At 43.7% G+C, this 17,238-nt stretch overlaps 3 protein-coding genes across 4 annotated transcripts; 1 reads left to right on the top strand and 2 right to left on the bottom strand.

Annotated features, from left to right (window-relative positions):
* Positions 1 to 474: 474 nt before the first annotated feature.
* On the bottom strand, positions 475 to 5,449 carry mfap2 (microfibril associated protein 2; the record flags this gene model as incomplete). The annotated part of the gene is made up of 9 exons (XM_080548061.1): positions 475 to 1,410; positions 1,519 to 1,592; positions 1,682 to 1,769; positions 1,861 to 1,896; positions 2,070 to 2,141; positions 2,269 to 2,298; positions 2,779 to 2,832; positions 3,016 to 3,082; positions 5,288 to 5,449. The coding sequence occupies 9 exons, from the start codon at positions 5,447 to 5,449 to the stop codon at positions 1,307 to 1,309; spliced, it is 687 nt and encodes a 228-aa protein (XP_080404187.1). The 3' UTR covers positions 475 to 1,306.
* A 1,501-nt stretch (positions 5,450 to 6,950) lies between these two features.
* On the bottom strand, positions 6,951 to 10,729 carry sdhb (succinate dehydrogenase complex, subunit B, iron sulfur (Ip)). Of its 2 annotated transcripts, XM_080548349.1 has the most exons (9): positions 10,662 to 10,719; positions 10,349 to 10,396; positions 9,674 to 9,807; positions 9,023 to 9,108; positions 8,413 to 8,549; positions 8,107 to 8,223; positions 7,881 to 7,982; positions 7,581 to 7,703; positions 6,951 to 7,447 (listed from the first exon to the last, which is right to left on the bottom strand). In XM_080548349.1, the coding sequence occupies exons 1-9, from the start codon at positions 10,665 to 10,667 to the stop codon at positions 7,367 to 7,369; spliced, it is 834 nt and encodes a 277-aa protein (XP_080404475.1). In that variant the 5' UTR covers positions 10,668 to 10,719; the 3' UTR covers positions 6,951 to 7,366. The 2 variants fall into 2 exon arrangements, with proteins under 2 accessions (XP_080404475.1, XP_080404474.1); XM_080548348.1 differs by lacking the exon at positions 10,349 to 10,396 and having other exon boundaries at positions 10,662 to 10,729.
* Positions 10,730 to 11,235: 506 nt separating this feature from the next.
* mrpl20 (mitochondrial ribosomal protein L20) lies at positions 11,236 to 16,767 on the top strand. Its single transcript, XM_080548354.1, has 4 exons — positions 11,236 to 11,393; positions 14,048 to 14,158; positions 14,855 to 14,932; positions 16,171 to 16,767. Exons 1-4 carry the CDS (start codon positions 11,307 to 11,309, stop codon positions 16,342 to 16,344), a joined length of 450 nt encoding a protein of 149 aa, XP_080404480.1. The 5' UTR covers positions 11,236 to 11,306; the 3' UTR covers positions 16,345 to 16,767.
* Positions 16,768 to 17,238: the final 471 nt, after the last annotated feature.

Consider the following 17,238-nt stretch of genomic DNA (forward strand, 5'->3'; position numbering starts at 1 on the left):
CTGACATATACAGTGTTGTGGTACGTTTATGGTATCCATCAGCATTATGTATAGAGAATGCACGTTTTCACCATGTTTGTAACATAACTGAAAAAAGAGGACATGTAATCAAGGAGGAATAAGTGAGTTTTTAATAAAGAACGTTGGCTATACTGCCTACATACTGGAGTCTATGAAACATGTTGGTTGCAAGGCTGTGTCTTAACTGCTTTTTCTTCACTCTGAGACTGTGGATTGTAAGTATAACTGATAAATTCACACTGATTTTTAGTTCCTATACATTAAGCACCCTCTTATGTTAGTCATATGCCTTTGACATGTATCCTCAGCAGCTACAGAGGTATAGTATATATACTGTATATATATATATATGTATAGCAGAATGATCCTGTCATGCAAACCAAACACCTGAATGAATCACACTGAGGTTAAGTTGTAGTAAAAAAACAAAACATTTATTTTTTTCTCCTTCTTTATAGTGAAAGGGTTTTGCAAAGCAGTAACAATGTGAGTACAAAGTACAGTAACAATGTGAGCCGCCTTTCCAAAGCCCTTCTTGCCGTTGATATGTGAAAGTATACGCTCACTGCAAGGTCTCCACCATACAGTAGTCATACTAATGTGGGCAGTGTTACATGAACTCTTCAAGAGGGGTCAGGGGGTCTCAGCACCCGTCTCTTCAAGTCTGATTGTCTCTGCTCACCACTCGGTCCAGTGTGGAGGCAGTCTGATGATAATTATTGATGATTTATTATTGATTATGCCTCCGTTGTTGAGGTCAGTGCGCAGTGGCCGCCACTCTGGCTGTTCTTCATGAAGAGTTGGTCATTACTATGACTGCTGTTCAACACAGGTACAATAAACTACAACAAACACCACACAAGTATGTCGAATATATGATACAGTAAGGCAAGAAATACTAGATCAAAACTTGTTTTGTTTTTGTATGTGCATCTGCTGCTTTCCATAGCACCAGTGTGATTGATTGTAAAAGCACCAGTGACATAATACAGTCATTAATGTTCTTTTGAGTATAAAAGAATACATATGTTTATCCATACAGTCTTTTCTACTAATCCCACTTCTCATTCGGTATGTATTATTCTTAAAGGGATGTAAAAAGAGAATAGAGGAGAAAAGACACTCGGTACCAAAGTCTGTGTGAAATACAGGCAAAGTCAAAAGTTGGAAAGAAAGGGAGGTGTGACAGGGGAGGAAGAGGAGGAGGAGGAGGGTGATGGGGTGGGATGTAGACCCTTGAGATGTGGCAGTATCTGGGCTGGTCTTCTCTCTGATCACTCCAGTCTCAACAGCCTCCACAGCTCTTCCCACAGCTGCTCCCTAGCGCCCCACATTGGCCACTCACTGCTGCTACACCACAACGAGAGAACTGGTCACGGCAGAGGTCAGCTACACAGAGGGAGAGGGAGAGAGGTTACAACTGTGTTCATGTGCAGTTGCTTCAACTCTGTAACAGTGTACATAGACATTGGGCACACACACATACGCTGCCCTCACCTCGAAGCAGCTCTTCATGTGCACACACGGTCCTTACGCATACCTCCTTGTTGATCACATACACCCTTCGCAAGCTGAGGAGAGAGGAATGTGGTCACTTGGAGTTGTTGAATACTACAGTAGCCTGTGTGAAGTCATGTATTGTGCAGTAGCACAGCATTACCTGTAGAAGCAGAGGCTATTCAGGCACTGTTTGCATGGCTTGTGAACAGAGTAGAGTCTGGTGCAGGGGTACTGCTCCTCTCGACAATCTACACAACAAGAAACCAATGTTTGATACAGGATAGTAATCTATATATAACCTAATATAGTCTATTTGTAATCTTCCTCCATGTTTCTTACCAAGAGGGCCAGGTTCTGTGGGCTCTGTCTCTAACTCTGACACAAACACAAAAAAGAAAAATACAGATGTACATCCACATTCACAGTTACATATGCAATCAGCTTGACATTCAGTCAGCTAAATTGAATCACAGAACTCAGCAAATCTAACAAAACAAGGTATCAGCAGGTGTAAATGTTAAAACAATAGATATGAGAGGTTGGCATACCAGACTGCCCGCGACCAGCCTGCGGGTCCAACAGAACCTGCTGCTGAACTGAAGCATCTGATTCATGAGCTCCTGAAAAAGAGAGAGGGGGGAGGGGTCTTTCAGTCACTGATAGGCTATGGGGGCAAAAAAGCTCAAAATTATCTATTCTATTTTAATGGTCAAATTTACACACAGACATAATCCACAGGTATTTTACCTGGAAAATAGTCATCTGTGCCATAGTCCTCTGTGAAGCAGAAATGAAGAAAGGTTTGAGATTTGTTTTCATTTCATTTCAGATTGACAATGTGAGTCACTTCGAGCCAGCCAACAGAGTTGAAGCTCATCTAAGAGACATAATTACAAACAGATGATGATAATGATAGAGTTGAGTTTATATAAAATGTGACCATAATAAAATGAAACAACAGCGTTCCAAATTGAAGAGAAAATGAGGAGATTTCACATGACTTAATATCCCAGATGTTAACTACTAATAAGATACTAAGTGGTAATTTAAGTCTTTTTTTGGAAGTATAACTGTCTCCTATTAAGTGGTGGTTAAAAAGTGATACATTTCACATGGTGGTGATGTTGAAAGAATACCCCTAAGGGTGGGTAGACAGAGGACACTTGAAATGATTAACAGATGTGGAGAGACATAACACAAACTTAAAGCAGCTTTGTGCATTTGAACAGACAATGTTAATGGTGTGAATGAACTCACCCAAAAAAGGAAAGGGTTCATGGTAGAGAGTGGGCTGCTGGGCAAACAGCAACACTGTTGAGATACAAAAAAGGTTGGTAATCAAGTGTTTGTGTGTATGTGTGCAGTATTGTAGTAGTGTGTGGTGCTCAGAGATCGTAATGGATGGGTTGTGCTGGTGAAGTGGTTTTATGAGCCATGTGTACAGTGTGTATTGTGTGAGTAGTGTAAGACTGTGTACAGTATGTTGTGACTCGCCTGGCATGGACAGCAGAAGGAGGACTCTCATGGTCACTCTCTGTGTGGAGGTAGACTGACTCAGAAACTGAGGTGGTGAGAGGAAAGTCATACAATGTCTTAGTGATAACAGAAACGTATATTTATGCTGACAGTATGAGCATTATGACATGTCGTTAGTCATCTTTACCCCTGACGGTCTGTTCTTCTCCCTCCTATCTCTGTCCAGTACTATCTCTATTTTGCCCAAACCTCTCCTCTCCTATCTCTTTATTACATTGGGCTCACCTCTCTCTCTCTCTCTCTCTCTCTCTCTCTCTCTCTCTCTCTCTCTCTCTCTCTCTCTCTCTCTCTCTCTCCCCCCCCTCTCTCTCTGCCCTCCCCTGGCCCCAAACAGTCAGGGGGAAAAGGGAAAACTTTGACAGCAAGAATGTGGCATGTCTGTCTGCCTTAACAATCCCTCTGTTTTTCTCCTTTTCTCCGTTCCACTGAGAAACTCTAAAGCAGACAGACTAGGGGCTGCATTCCAGGAAAAGAACCACTGAGCCCCCCCCACTCCACCCCTCTCTCCTCCTCTTCTATATCCCTCTCTCCACGTCTCTCATTTCCCCTCTGTCGCCCTCTCTGGTCATTTCCACGAACCCCTCCCCCCCCTAGTTTCTCCCTCACCTCTCACTCTCTCTCTCTCTTATGCTTTCTAATAAGCACAGATTGCCATGTTGAGGTAGTACAGTATAACCGCTGAATTGTAAGCCAAAACTAAAAAGCGTAGGAGAGAAAGAGAAGAGGTTCGTGAAGGGCAATGGAGACAGAGGAGTCCATTCTCAGGGACAAAGTAAAAAGATCACCTACTCTCTTCTTGAGGTTCTTATTAGACTATCATGGTAAACATTGTTTCCTTACTTTATGTAGTATGTTTTAACAAGATGGCATGGATCAAATGGCATTAACCACAGTCTTTTTAACTTTCTATAAGTAACATTGTAAGACACAGTATTAGGCCACTTTGACTGTGGAATGAGCAAACGCTCCTCCCATCTAGCTAAACTGGGCTCCACACAACGAGGCTCCACACAACGAGGCAGCACTCCATCTGCACATGTCTTTGTGCATTGTTTGTTACAGTATGAGATCATCAGTGTGGGAAATGTGTGTGTATGTTAGCACATTTAATGTGTCATGTGATTACGCGTGTGTGTGTGTGTGTGTGTGTGTGTGTGTGTGTGTGTGTGTGTGTGTGTGTGTGTGTGTGTGTGTGTGTGATGTTGAGAGAGAGAGAGAGAGAGCATAATATGCTTGACTGTATATAGCATATATTATGCTTGCCTGTAGTTTGAATAAATGTACAGCCTGCATGAGGCTATGTATGTCATCTAACGTGTGTATGTGTGTCTATGTGCATGTATATATTGACACGTAATGTTATTATGTGCCAATAAGTATGAGAGTGCCTGTGTGAGTGTGTTCAGACATTCCTCTTGTGCATCACAGTGACTATCGGAAACCATATGTTTTCACAGCACACATCTGGGAGCTATTACACCCCCCCTCCCCAACCCCATTTCGTCTCTCCCCCCTCCTCAGCCCTCACTGACCCCCTCCCCCAAGCCTGGGGACTTGGGAACAACGCCACTATGAAAGGGGAGATCCTCATCTCTCCATCCTTTCCAATACAGTTCACAGTTTGTTTTCAAAAGCCATGTATACAAAGAAAAACGTTTCTCTCCATCTATCGCCTGTTTCCAATCCCCCTCCTCTTCCATATAACCCAAATCAGTCTCACTCCTTTTCTTTCTCATTTTATTTGTGTTGGCCAATCCCTCTCCATTGTATTGTCATTGCCACAAGCTCTAACCCCACCCCCTGGAGTGCAGATTGCCCCCCCCCCAACTCCACTGGAGAAAAAAAAAAACAGGACCACAACCGCATGTCAATTCGGAACAGGCATTGCACAAAGATAATCCTAAATAAATCCAAGATTTACACTGGATAATAACAACAACAACAAAAACATTCACGAAGATCGAAGATGAGATTTGGAGTTGGCATGTCACATGTCATTGCTTTCAGAGAGTATTATTGTCGGAGTAGTTTCAAAAATACATTTTTGATCCGGTTTACTTTCAGAAATAGGCTACTGGTAATCATATTTCAAATGAAATAACACACAATAGCCTGTCACATAATCTCAAACTAATTCCCTTTGATTAAAACATCGTAATGAATCTGAATGAAAAAATCGATGCTGTTTTCGATTGTTTTGCTTATATTCAATCATGGTCAACTTTCTTACCTCACTTAATTTCACTTTGCTCGGGCGATCCTCGCGTCTCATGTGTGTCTCCGTCTCTGGCACCGATTGACCGACGCCACATTGTACCGCCCCGTCTCCTATCCACTCCTCCCCGATCCTGTGGAACCCCACCAGGGCCACCACCCACAGACTAGAGCCCATGTTTACACCACCCACAGACTAGAGCCCATGTTTACACCACCCACAGACCAGAGCCCATGTTTACACCACCCACAGACTAGAGCCCATGTTTACACCACCCACAGACCAGAGCCCATGTTTACACCACCCACAGACCAGAGCCATGTTTACACCACCCACAGACCAGAGCCCATGTTTACACCACCCACAGACCAGAGCCATGTTTACACCACCCACAGACCAGAGCCCATGTTTACACCACCCACAGACTAGAGCCCATGTTTACACCACCCACAGACCAGAGCCCATGTTTACACCACCCACAGACCAGAGCCCATGTTTACACCACCCACAGACTAGAGCCCATGTTTACACCACCCACAGACTAGAGCCCATGTTTACACCACCCACACACAAGAGCCCATGTTTACACCACCCACACACAAGAGCCCATGTTTACACCACCCACAGACCAGAGCCCATGTTTACACCACCCACAGACCAGAGCCCATGTTTACACCACCCACAGACTAGAGCCCATGTTTACACCACCCACAGACTAGAGCCCATGTTTACACCACCCACACACAAGAGCCCATGTTTACACCACCCACAGACCAGAGCCCATGTTTACACCACCCACAGACTAGAGCCCATGTTTACACCACCCACAGACCAGAGCCCATGTTTACACCACCCACACACAAGAGCCCATGTTTACACCACCCACGACATGTATCTCTGCCTTCAGAATGGAACCAATAGGGAGTACATCAGCAGTATAGGCAATATGTCTAGCTTAACTGTGCTACCTTAACTGTACATAGCTTACTATCCTCTCCTGTATATACCTATACCACAGATGCTAAACAGCATTTCGTTACTTGTGGTACTTGTACTTTGCAATGACAATCAAGTTGAATCTTATCTAATAATCTTTATTATGGACAATAGTTTTCCAGTGAAACAAGTTGAGATCAGGTATAAGTTAAATCAATTTGATGTATGACTCATTTGTTTGACATCTGTAGGCCACAACCTATCATCTTCTTCATGTGAACAGAAATGCCTGGTGAACAAGGACCAATACCAAGTAGCCCATAATAGTATTCAGAAAAAGTGTATAAATCAATCACAGCAGTCATTCAAGCACAATTTATTTGAACACATACAATGGATTGCAATCAGAGGAATATGATAAATTAGATCTAGGAATAGGTGCCTATTGATGATCTCAGCATAAACAGTGTCTGTGTAACTGCTTACAATAGGTGCAATTATATACATACATTTAGGTCAGACTATTGAGCACCTCCCAAGCAAACCCATGAAAGGCTGACATCTAGAGGACATACATTGCAATGCTAAATACAGTATTGCACACCTGGGCAGATCTATAGAGCATAACCTGAGATGTATTCATTCATTCGAGTAACAAAAATATGACAGATTTAATCCTTCCAAATGCAATGGAATAACACAGTTTCATTACAAGCAGACATAATAACCAGGGACACAATAGCAAGCAAGAACTGTGTTTATTACACATTAAAAATATGACTCCCGTTGGTATGATGGAAGAGCTGGAGGATCTTTTACACTTATAAATGCCTGTGAACCCATCACACCCTGGACTAAAACACACACTCACACCACCAACAACACCAACTAAATTGGCATGAGTCATTCTATTACAGTCTGTTGGTCATCTCTCACACACACTCATCTCTCAAACCCATTTCTCTCATACAGACAAACACACACACACACACACACACACCGACCATTCCCCAATTTCTCTTAGAGATCAGTGTCACTTGTGGAGTGTGAAGGTGCTGAAGTCGACAGGTGTGCAGGCCAATCAGACATCTTAATTCTAGTATAATTTAATTCAAAGGTTAGAGGGATGGGCTGTCAAGAATAAAGATGACCAGAGGTTCAAGCAGTCGCTGATTTCTTCTCCTTATAGGTGGCCATCATCTTCTTTATCTCTGCTATTGCCTTTCCTGGGTTCAATCCCTGTAGGGGAAGGAGAGTGGTTTTAGGGATGAATAGCACAATGAGTAAAGAATAGACCAAATCTCACAGCAAGAGGAAGGTGCATTGTTGAGCAGGGAGGCAATGTGTTCAGGGGTGGGTGCTGAAAGGTTACCTTGGGGCAGGTCTTAGTGCAGTTCATGATGGTGTGACAGCGGTAGAGGGAGAAAGGATCCTGCAGCTTGGCCAGACGCTCCTCTGTGAACTCGTCTCGTGAGTCGATCATCCAGCGGTAGGCCTGAGTGAAGACTGACGTATGAACAGAAACAACTGGACACGCAAAATCTCTCATCCCATTACAGTGACCCATTTATCAAATACAGCAATAAACACCAACCATCACCCTCACACACTCAGAAATTCTCTCAAACATGTGTACACACACACACACACACACACACACACACACACACACCTGCATAAGGACAGCAGGTCCCAGGTACTTGTCTCCGTTCCACCAGTAGCTGGGGCAGCTGGTGCTGCAGCATGCACACAGGATACACTCATACAGCCCGTCCTGAGAGGGAGAGAAGAGAAAGGGGAAGAAAAGAAAGAGAGCACTGAATAGTTGTGTATTTCAGCCATGGTTACAACACATTCTGCTCATTTCTATTTTGCAGAGGGAGTATATTTTTGGATACCAATTTTTGCCTGTCCTCCACCGACTGCAGATACTGTTCCTTTCCTTCATTTGTCTCATCCTTCTTCTTCAGGTACGGCTCGATGGACTTATACTGAGCGTAGAAGTTACTCATGTCCTGCAATCAAGACATACCCTCCGTCAAACTCGACCCCACCACAAACTCAAGTTACAGGCTACATGACAAAATGACATCCACCTAATACAACTGAGGATTACTTTATAGTGGTCAAACATCCATCAAATCCTAAACTAGATAGGCAATGGCATGCTGCCTGTCAAAGAGTCTGTTGGGATTATGACTCACAGGCACCAGATCCTTCACCACATACATGTGTGGCAGGGGGTATATCTTGGCATGCTTGCTAGTGTTGGTGTCAATCTTGTTCAAACAAGCCAGCGTGTTGCCCCCGTTGATGTTCATTGCACAGGATCCACAGATACCTGCATCAACCCAAAAAATACAGACCCATATTATACTCATTAATGGAAACGGAATGAGCTCCCTGCGGGAACCCTGGTGGGTCCAGTGGGTAAAGTCAATGTTGAAATTATAGTATTTTGCTACCAGCAACAAGATCATCTTCCAGAAACCTGGTTCCTATGGTTTCCCCTGATTACCACTACTGCATATACACTAGTAAAGTGCAAAGTCACTTAGTGTTTCTGAGACACACAAACAAGCGCACAGCGCCATAACACTGAAATGACCATGCTTATTCTACACTATTCTTTGTTATGGTGCATTGCAATCACTTTACCAGCGTATACTATTAGCCTACTAATTTAAAGTCTCATGTTAATGTTCTTTGGTATGGCAGCTGAGCATCCTGTCCTTAATCTTAGATAATATCCAGACGAAAACAGTTTTTCAGGTTTATCATGGCTGCATAGTACAGCATAAAAAAAAGACCGACCCTCTCTGCAGGAGCGGCGGAAGGTCAGAGTGGGGTCCATCTCATTCTTGATCTTGATGAGGGCATCTAGGACCATCGGGCCACAGCTGGTTAGAGGAAGGAAGCAGTCAGTATATTGTTTCCCCATTCCTAGGACATTCTATTGTGAAGTGAACTCACAGACAGACAAATGTATAAAGTCATCAAATTCAATAGGTTCTTCTTGATCTGACCAAGCATAAACTCCTACTTCTACAAATCAAGAGGTTAAAAAAAGCTCATCACAGGGACATACTGTATGGAGGGAGGAAGACTCAGAATCTGTCTGGTGTCCCAATCATCCTCCTTAAGGAGGCTTGTTCTTGGCTCATGGTGAGGCACACTGTCCTCAATTGGATCAGCTAATACTAACGCCCTAACAACAACATCAACACCTCGATCTCCGGGGAGTAAGATCCAAGATATTTCACAGTGACCAATAAGTGAACAAGAACACAAATGACACACCATAATGTCCTCATGAAGCAAGAACGGCCTTTATCTATTATCTATGTCTGAAGAGATGTTTACTAATGCTGTCAATTGCAGACAGTAGGGATGGCGGTCAGTACTGCACCTGATTCCAGGCTGTACATTACATTACATAAGGGTAATAATGTGTACACTACTCACTTGTTGAGGTCGATGTCAAAGGTCTGCATGCGGGGCTTGTCTCCGGGCGTGTCTGGGTCCCAGCGGTATATCTGGAACTTCTTAATTCTGGGCTGAGCCGCTGGGGCTGCTGCCGTCTGAGCATGACGAACCGCCTGATGGGAAAGAACATGTCAGGAGAACTGCTCAACCTTCGTCTGTCATGTTAGACCACATTCCCAAACATATTTAGCCTACACTTTAGCAAGGTCAATATTTGATATTTCAAAACAGTTTGACACAGTATCTGTAAAAACTATTGAATACAAAATGATTAAATTAATACTGTTGTTAACACAAAGTTCCTGGCAAGACAGGGCTTTTGTTGGAAGTGTTAAACGTATAGTATAGTCTACCACCCAAGACAGAGTGGGCCTAAATACATGCCCTTTGACCCCATGGCAATCCCACACCAGCCCTACCGGTCACAACTGTGTTACACATCAAGCCATATGTAACAGGCGAATGCTGCAAACGGTCATGCTTTCTCGCACTCGTAACTGTCACTAGTTTTTTCCACGTTTTAACGTTTTCTGCACAATAAACATCACACATCATTAACGTTGTTTAGACGCCAGGCTGTCCCAGACTAGTTTAACTCTCTCCAGTGTGTGTAGCCCTAACCCTAACCCAATACTGACATCCTAGTGTGTTTACCTTGACAGGTGAGGAACTAGCGAGCTTATCAGCTCCACTCGTCACTCCCTAACAAATGAAGAGAATTAAGAATGGTTTAACTTTAATAACAATGTAGCTAGTAAGATAGTGTATTACTTCTGCCTTATTTCTTTTTACATCCACAGCTCAACGGGCAGCTAGGGAGGCAGTTAAGTAAGAGGCTAACCACTGTGACCCATGTCTCACGCACGGCGAGCTAACTAGCTTGCGCTTTCCCTTTTCTCAATCATCGGGTCAATTCGACCAGTGAGACAACATCAACATCATCCACTGGTCAGAAACAACAACATACCACCATCCCAGCGGAGGAGCGGAGCGCCACACGACCCAAGGACGAGAGACCAGCGACGGACATGTTGAACACTGTGACGTCTCTGACCTCCCTGTGACTTCCGCTATCCCATCGGCCAGTGCGGTGCTAGCCAGTTACGTCAGTAAACACTTAATTTTGATCAGTTTTTAGGGGCAAATTAAAAACTGAAAATACATAAATTATAATAATAAATGTTTAAAAAGCGGCTAAATTGTGATTTATGTTGTGTCCCATTGCATGCAGTACTTTAAATGATACCTATAATAATGCTATTATAATTATGATATCTTCACCATGAATCCCATGACAAAGTATAATCAAATTGATTAAGTAATCTAAAAAAAGATGGTATGCTGTAAAACATGATTTTGGGGACACATATCCACCATTAGCGGTTTTCTGACTGGTTTTGGGCTGGTTTTTGGATTTAGCGGGTTTTAGACTGTTGTTAGGCTGGAAATTGTCAATCCCATCTGGCAACCCTGGCGCGTGCGGATGTCAGTGTAATGTCGCCGGATGCTCTGGAAGCAACAAGCCCTGCGCCCACGTGACATCTCGGGTCCTGGTTAAGGTCATCTACACAGGGAAACGACCAGACTGTAATCACATCACTGGAAAAGCGAGATGGTGTTTCTGACTTTGTCTTTGTTGATCCGCAGTCGTGGACCTGATCGATACTGGAAGGTTCAAGAAGTTCTAAAGAATGCACGGGTAAGGATAGCACACTGTAGCTAACTTGCTACTATACGCGCTCATACTGACTTAAAAAAACTTGACATGAACGGGATTTATTTAGTTAATGTATGCATGTCAACATACTTAGCTACTTGTGTAGCTAGCCATATGCTATGCTATGATATGATATGATATGACACAAGAGTTGGTGTCTTCTGTTGTGCAGCACCAGCGCTCCAAACAGCTAACAGCTAACTGTAATGTCAGCATGTTGTTGTATAGTAATGTGCCACAGGCACGTGCCGTGAGCTTTTAGATTGGGTAAGCATAAGATATAGAAATACACGTAATTACACATACACGCTATCAGTGAACGCAGTTTCAAGGAAATGCAATTTTGATGCCCTAGAACCCGCTAATAAACTGTAGTGTCACTTTGTGATCAGATTACCAAAAACAAAAAAAACAGTTGCCAGTTTCGACTATATCAGGGGTGCTCATTGTTCAAAGATCGTTTCAAGTAGCCAACCTACTGAAATCTACAAGTCCAGTTTCAACATCGCACACGCACACACGCACAACACAGACACACACCGTTTCCATCCTCCATAGTAAACACAACACACTTTCTTTTCACACTTTGTCACACAGGCACTTGACATCACATCACAGACCCTCCCTCTCAAAGTACTCAAACCATATAAACAAGCACAGATCGCCACCAGCCTCGCGAATCATATACATCATATAAACCGCTCATACCAGGCTTGCTGTAGCCGCTGGCGACTCTCCCTTTCTGGGTCAGTGTGAACATCGGTGAGCGAGCGGCCGGGCGGCCTTTAGCCAGTAGTTGTGTTTTTCCAGTCCAGTCTACGAAATCCCTTTAGGTCGCTGACAGTAATGTCCATATTCACAAAATCAAGCAAGTTATCCTTATTGATTATTATTATTTAGATCGTTTGAGCTAGCTGGCATAAGCTATTCTGCCGGGCGAGAGGTGAAATGTTAAGTGAACTTGAAAGTGATAAGAGCCAATCAGTAGCTCTTATCGGAATGAAAGACCTACTCTGATTGGCTGTAAGCATGCTTACCCTGGTCACATTAAACAGCGGGTTGAGGCATCGGAAAAAAATAAAAAAGACATTTTCACGCATTCGAATGTACGCGAGGGAAAGCAGAGAGAGGAGTGCTTATATGCAAAGCAGAGTAGGGAGTGCTTTACTCCTACAGGTGGCGCTAAAAATGCAACGTCAAAATGAATGACTCCTGCTGCCCTGGGACCTAAAATACGACTCTTTTAATGAAAACAAACAAACGGTTACATGCACTTTTATTCTCTTTGACTGCCAGCCATGTTCAGAGCGGAGAGCTCCACACTGCCAGACTTTTGGGGCATTTTCGCTGAACTTTGAAGACCCACCAAATATTGACTTTTCGGACTACATAAACATTGAACATATCTACCAAAACTTTAGACTCTCTTCTTTCATCAGAAAAAGAAAGTTTGTTTCTAGCCTCTTTGAGTGTTTAGAAATCGGCCGTAGAACATAGGGTGGTTTCAGCAAAAACACCTGATTTTGACCAATAAACAGAGAAAACGAGCTTTTTCTGCAGAACTTTTTTTTAATTTATTTTTTTCTGCACTTTTTCTGTATCATCCGACTCTGAACTGTTTGAAGAGTCGCGCGATGGCCGCGATGCTCCGCAATGCTCCGCGCCGCGTTTGGCACATACCCTGATCCGTTTCGCCATTACTACAACCCACAGCAAGCCACTTCCTTCTCCAGGCTTTTATCGAACTACTGCCCCCATCTGGGACCGAAATACATTACACCCAAGTCTGAAATTCACTCGCTAGGTGTAGAACATGTCAATAACGCGATCCCCGCGAAAAAAAAAAAAATTTCTATAAGACGCCAATTGGCGTCTTTGGCAGTCAACGTTACTATTCTATAAGACGCCAATTGGCGTCTTTGGCAGTCAATGAGTTAATATTTTCCTTTTTTCTTTTTTCGTTGGGTAAGCACTGCTTACCCTGCTTATATGGACGGCACGTCCCTGATGTGCCATCTAATTTGGTGCACCACACCAGCTAAATGATCCATCCACCCTGCAGGTAGACAGATGAAACATGTATTCAGACTGTATTCACGTCAATGCACCAGAACAATGCATGAGTTGTTTTATGACGACTATGAATGTTTCTGCGTGCTAATCTTTTGATAATATAACATTTTCGAAACTGTTGGTATAATAGCTAGGGACATGTTTTTCTACTATACTTTTATAATGTACTGCACACTAAAGTCCTTTCGTCTGTATGTTACCTGACTCACCCCGTCTGTATGTTACCTGACTCACCCCGTCTGTATGTTACCTGACTCATCCCGTCTGTATGTTACCTGACTCACCCCGTCTGTATGTTACCTGACTCACCCCGTCTGTATGTTACCTGACTCACCCCGTCTGTATGTTACCTGACTCACCCCGTCTGTATGTTACCTGACTCATCCCGTCTGTATGTTACCTGACTCACCCCGTCTGTATGTTACCTGACTCTCATCCCGTCTGTATGTTACCTGACTCTCATCCCGTCTGTATGTTACCTGACTCTCATCCCGTCTGTATGTTACCTGACTCTCATCCCGTCTGTATGTTACCTGACTCTCATCCCGTCTGTAACCATTCAGCACTTCAGAGGTAGAAAGAACCGATGCTACACCCTGGCGGTGCGGGCAGTCAGAAGGGCATTCGTCTACGCCTCCAAGTCTCGCAAGGCCAAAGGACGTAACATGCGATCGGTGAGAACTTGGACTGTAAAAGCAATGATTGTAATAGCTGTCTAAATCATGCATTTATACTGTTGTGTAAGAGTTATGAGCTGATCACTTTTGTCACCGAGATATCTCACCATCCATGCATTTTATTACAACTGTAATGCATAGTGACTGTGATGGCCCCTGTGGTGCCCTCTAGGGGTGTGCACTGGGGGGTGAGTGTGGGCTGTTGTCTATTCTGCAGCTGGACTTGATTGGCTGACGCGATGCATCTGGGCCTGGTGCATCTTGGCCATAAAAAACAGCTTACCCACAGCCAGGCTCTCTCTGCTGCACTCTGTTTTGGCTTTGTTTTGGCTGCTGCCACTTGGCCTTTGTTTTGGTTAGGTTCCTTTACATGCCTTTTGTTTTACTATGTTAATGGTAATGTAGTTTGCCTTTAGCACCTTTCAACATCCCTCCACCCATACACTCACTCATCCAACATACATCACCACTGATTAACTTATTAAGTTCACACCTCATATTACATTCTTTATTTAGTTAGTGTTCTGTTGATTACACTTTTTTAGTAAATAAATACTTTTGTTAAACTTTAAAACTGTCCCTTTTGTTGTGGCCTTTGAGCCAAGGTCATAACACAATAGCGATAGATTGAATTAGTTCCATAATGATATGTGTCCTGTCATGATATTAAACCTGTATGATGCTTTTCCCCAGCTGTGGATCTCACGCATCGCAGCAGCGTCACGGGAACATGGCATGAAGTACCCTGTGCTTATGAGCAACCTGGTGCAGGTTAGTCGGCCGACACTGTTCCTTACTACCCTGTTCCTTACTACCCTGTCTCAGTTCAACCTGGTGAAGGTTAGTCGGCCTACACTGTTCCTTACTACCCTGTCTCAGTTCAACCTGGTGAAGGTTAGTCGGCCTACACTGTTCCTTACTACCCTGTCTCAGTTCAACCTGGTGAAGGTTAGTCGGCCTACACTGTTCCTTACTACCCTGTCTCATACTACCCTGTTCCTTACTACCCTGTCTCAGTTCAACCTGGTGAAGGTTAGTCTTACTACCCTGTCTCAGTTCAACCTGGTGAAGGTTAGTCGGCCTACACTGTTCCTTACTACCCTGTCTCAGTTCAACCTGGTGAAGGTTAGTCGGCCTACACTGTTCCTTACTACCCTGTCTCATACTACCCTGTTCCTTACTACCCTGTCTCAGTTCAACCTGGTGAAGGTTAGTCTTACTACCCTGTCTCAGTTCAACCTGGTGAAGGTTAGTCGGCCTACACTGTTCCTTACTACCCTGTCTCAGTTCAACCTGGTGAAGGTTAGTCGGCCGACACTGTTCCTTACTACCCTGTTCCTTACTACCCTGTCTCAGTTCAACCTGGTGAAGGTTAGTCGGCCTACACTGTTCCTTACTACCCTGTCTCAGTTCAACCTGGTGAAGGTCAGTCGGCCTACACTGTTCCTTACTACACTGTTCCTTACTACCCTGTCTCAGTTCAACCTGGTGAAGGTTAGTCGGCCTACCCTGTCTCAGTTCCAGGTCGTTCTTTGCCATCTTTGTTCAATTTGACTGGAATGAGAGGAGTGCTGAGTACTCTAATAACAAACCAGGAAACAGTCAGTGTTAAAAATGTTGATGCATTTAAACATTTCTCACAATCCAGCACTCTCATTATACACTGAACCCACTCCTTGTACTCCCCATCTCTCACCCAAATCAGCTGTTCAAGTCCAATAGTCCCTTTTTTTTCCTTTTTTTTTTTCTCTTTTCTTAGTGGGGCAGTCCCACTCATATTTTTTATTGACAGTACAGTATAGATTATGACAGGAAGGATGGGTGAGAGAGAGGAGGGATGACATGCAGGATAAGTCCCTGGCTGGAATCGAACCGGGGACCCTGCGGTTACATGGTCGACGCTTAACCCGCTACGCCACCTAAGCGCCCCCCTCAGCAGTATTTTGACTCCTCTCCATTTTTGACTGCATTAATTAATATCTCCATCCCTCTTTTGTTTCTTCATACAGAGTAGCGTACAGGTGAACCGGCGTGTCCTGAGCGACCTCGCCATCACAGAGCCTCGGTCATTCCTCTCTCTTGCGAAGCTGGCCAGGGCGCGCCAACAGGAGGGGTTCAGTGCAGCATTGGGTGATGGCAAAGAGACTCCTGGTGTTTTCTCACGCTTTGTCCTGCTGCAGTGATCTCGCCACCTCCTCCCTAGCCAATTACAGTGGGCTGCACACCAACTCTTTACTGATGTCGGCAAAGGATCTAGCCGTTACCACTGTTTCCTTCCCTCCATTCAGATCAACCAAGTACTGCCTAGCGATCTATCTTAAATCCTATCTGATCCATGACTCAGTGGATTGATCATGAAGGCCAATACCAACATACACACACACACACACACACACACACACACACACACACACACACACACACACATACACACAAGTCATTTAGAATTGAAATGGTGTTGTTCTATGGAGAGGACTGGTGATGGGGATCCAGAGTAAAATAACTCGACCGTCATTTGTAATGCCTTGTTTCTATGTAAATATATGTGATTTTGTTGTGAATTGTCCTGTTCATAAATGTAGGAATTGTTTGTCTTATTCATTAAAGGTAACATTTGTCTATTTATTCAACCTCCTGTGTTTTGTTGTTGTTCATGTTGGCAATTCATGTTATTGAGTTATTATTGTATGTTTTAACTGTCTAGAGTTTAACTGTCTTAAACCATTTGCCTTTATACTGACCTGACTTCACATTGGGATGATACACGTGTCAAGTTTCCATATTCCTCCTAAATCCTATAATGCTACTGCAGTGATTATTAGAAATCCAAACATGATCGAGCAAAGAAATGTATGCTTATTGAAAGCAAATATTGTGAGTGTCCTTTTGATCTACCAATGGTGATGCAACTGTCATTTTCGGAGTGTAATGGCCTTCCTGTGGCAGATAACTGCTGTTGGTTATCATGAGACTTGTACCTTTTTCGCCTCTGCGGCCACCGTAGCCTTTTCATGGGTGTGGCTACATATATGACCTCTACTCAGGACAAACGGGACAACCAATAAGATGAATAATGA

This window comes from Nansenia antarctica, assembly GCF_963989245.1.
Source record: "Nansenia antarctica genome assembly, chromosome: 18".
Taxonomy (NCBI): domain Eukaryota; kingdom Metazoa; phylum Chordata; class Actinopteri; order Argentiniformes; family Microstomatidae; genus Nansenia; species Nansenia antarctica.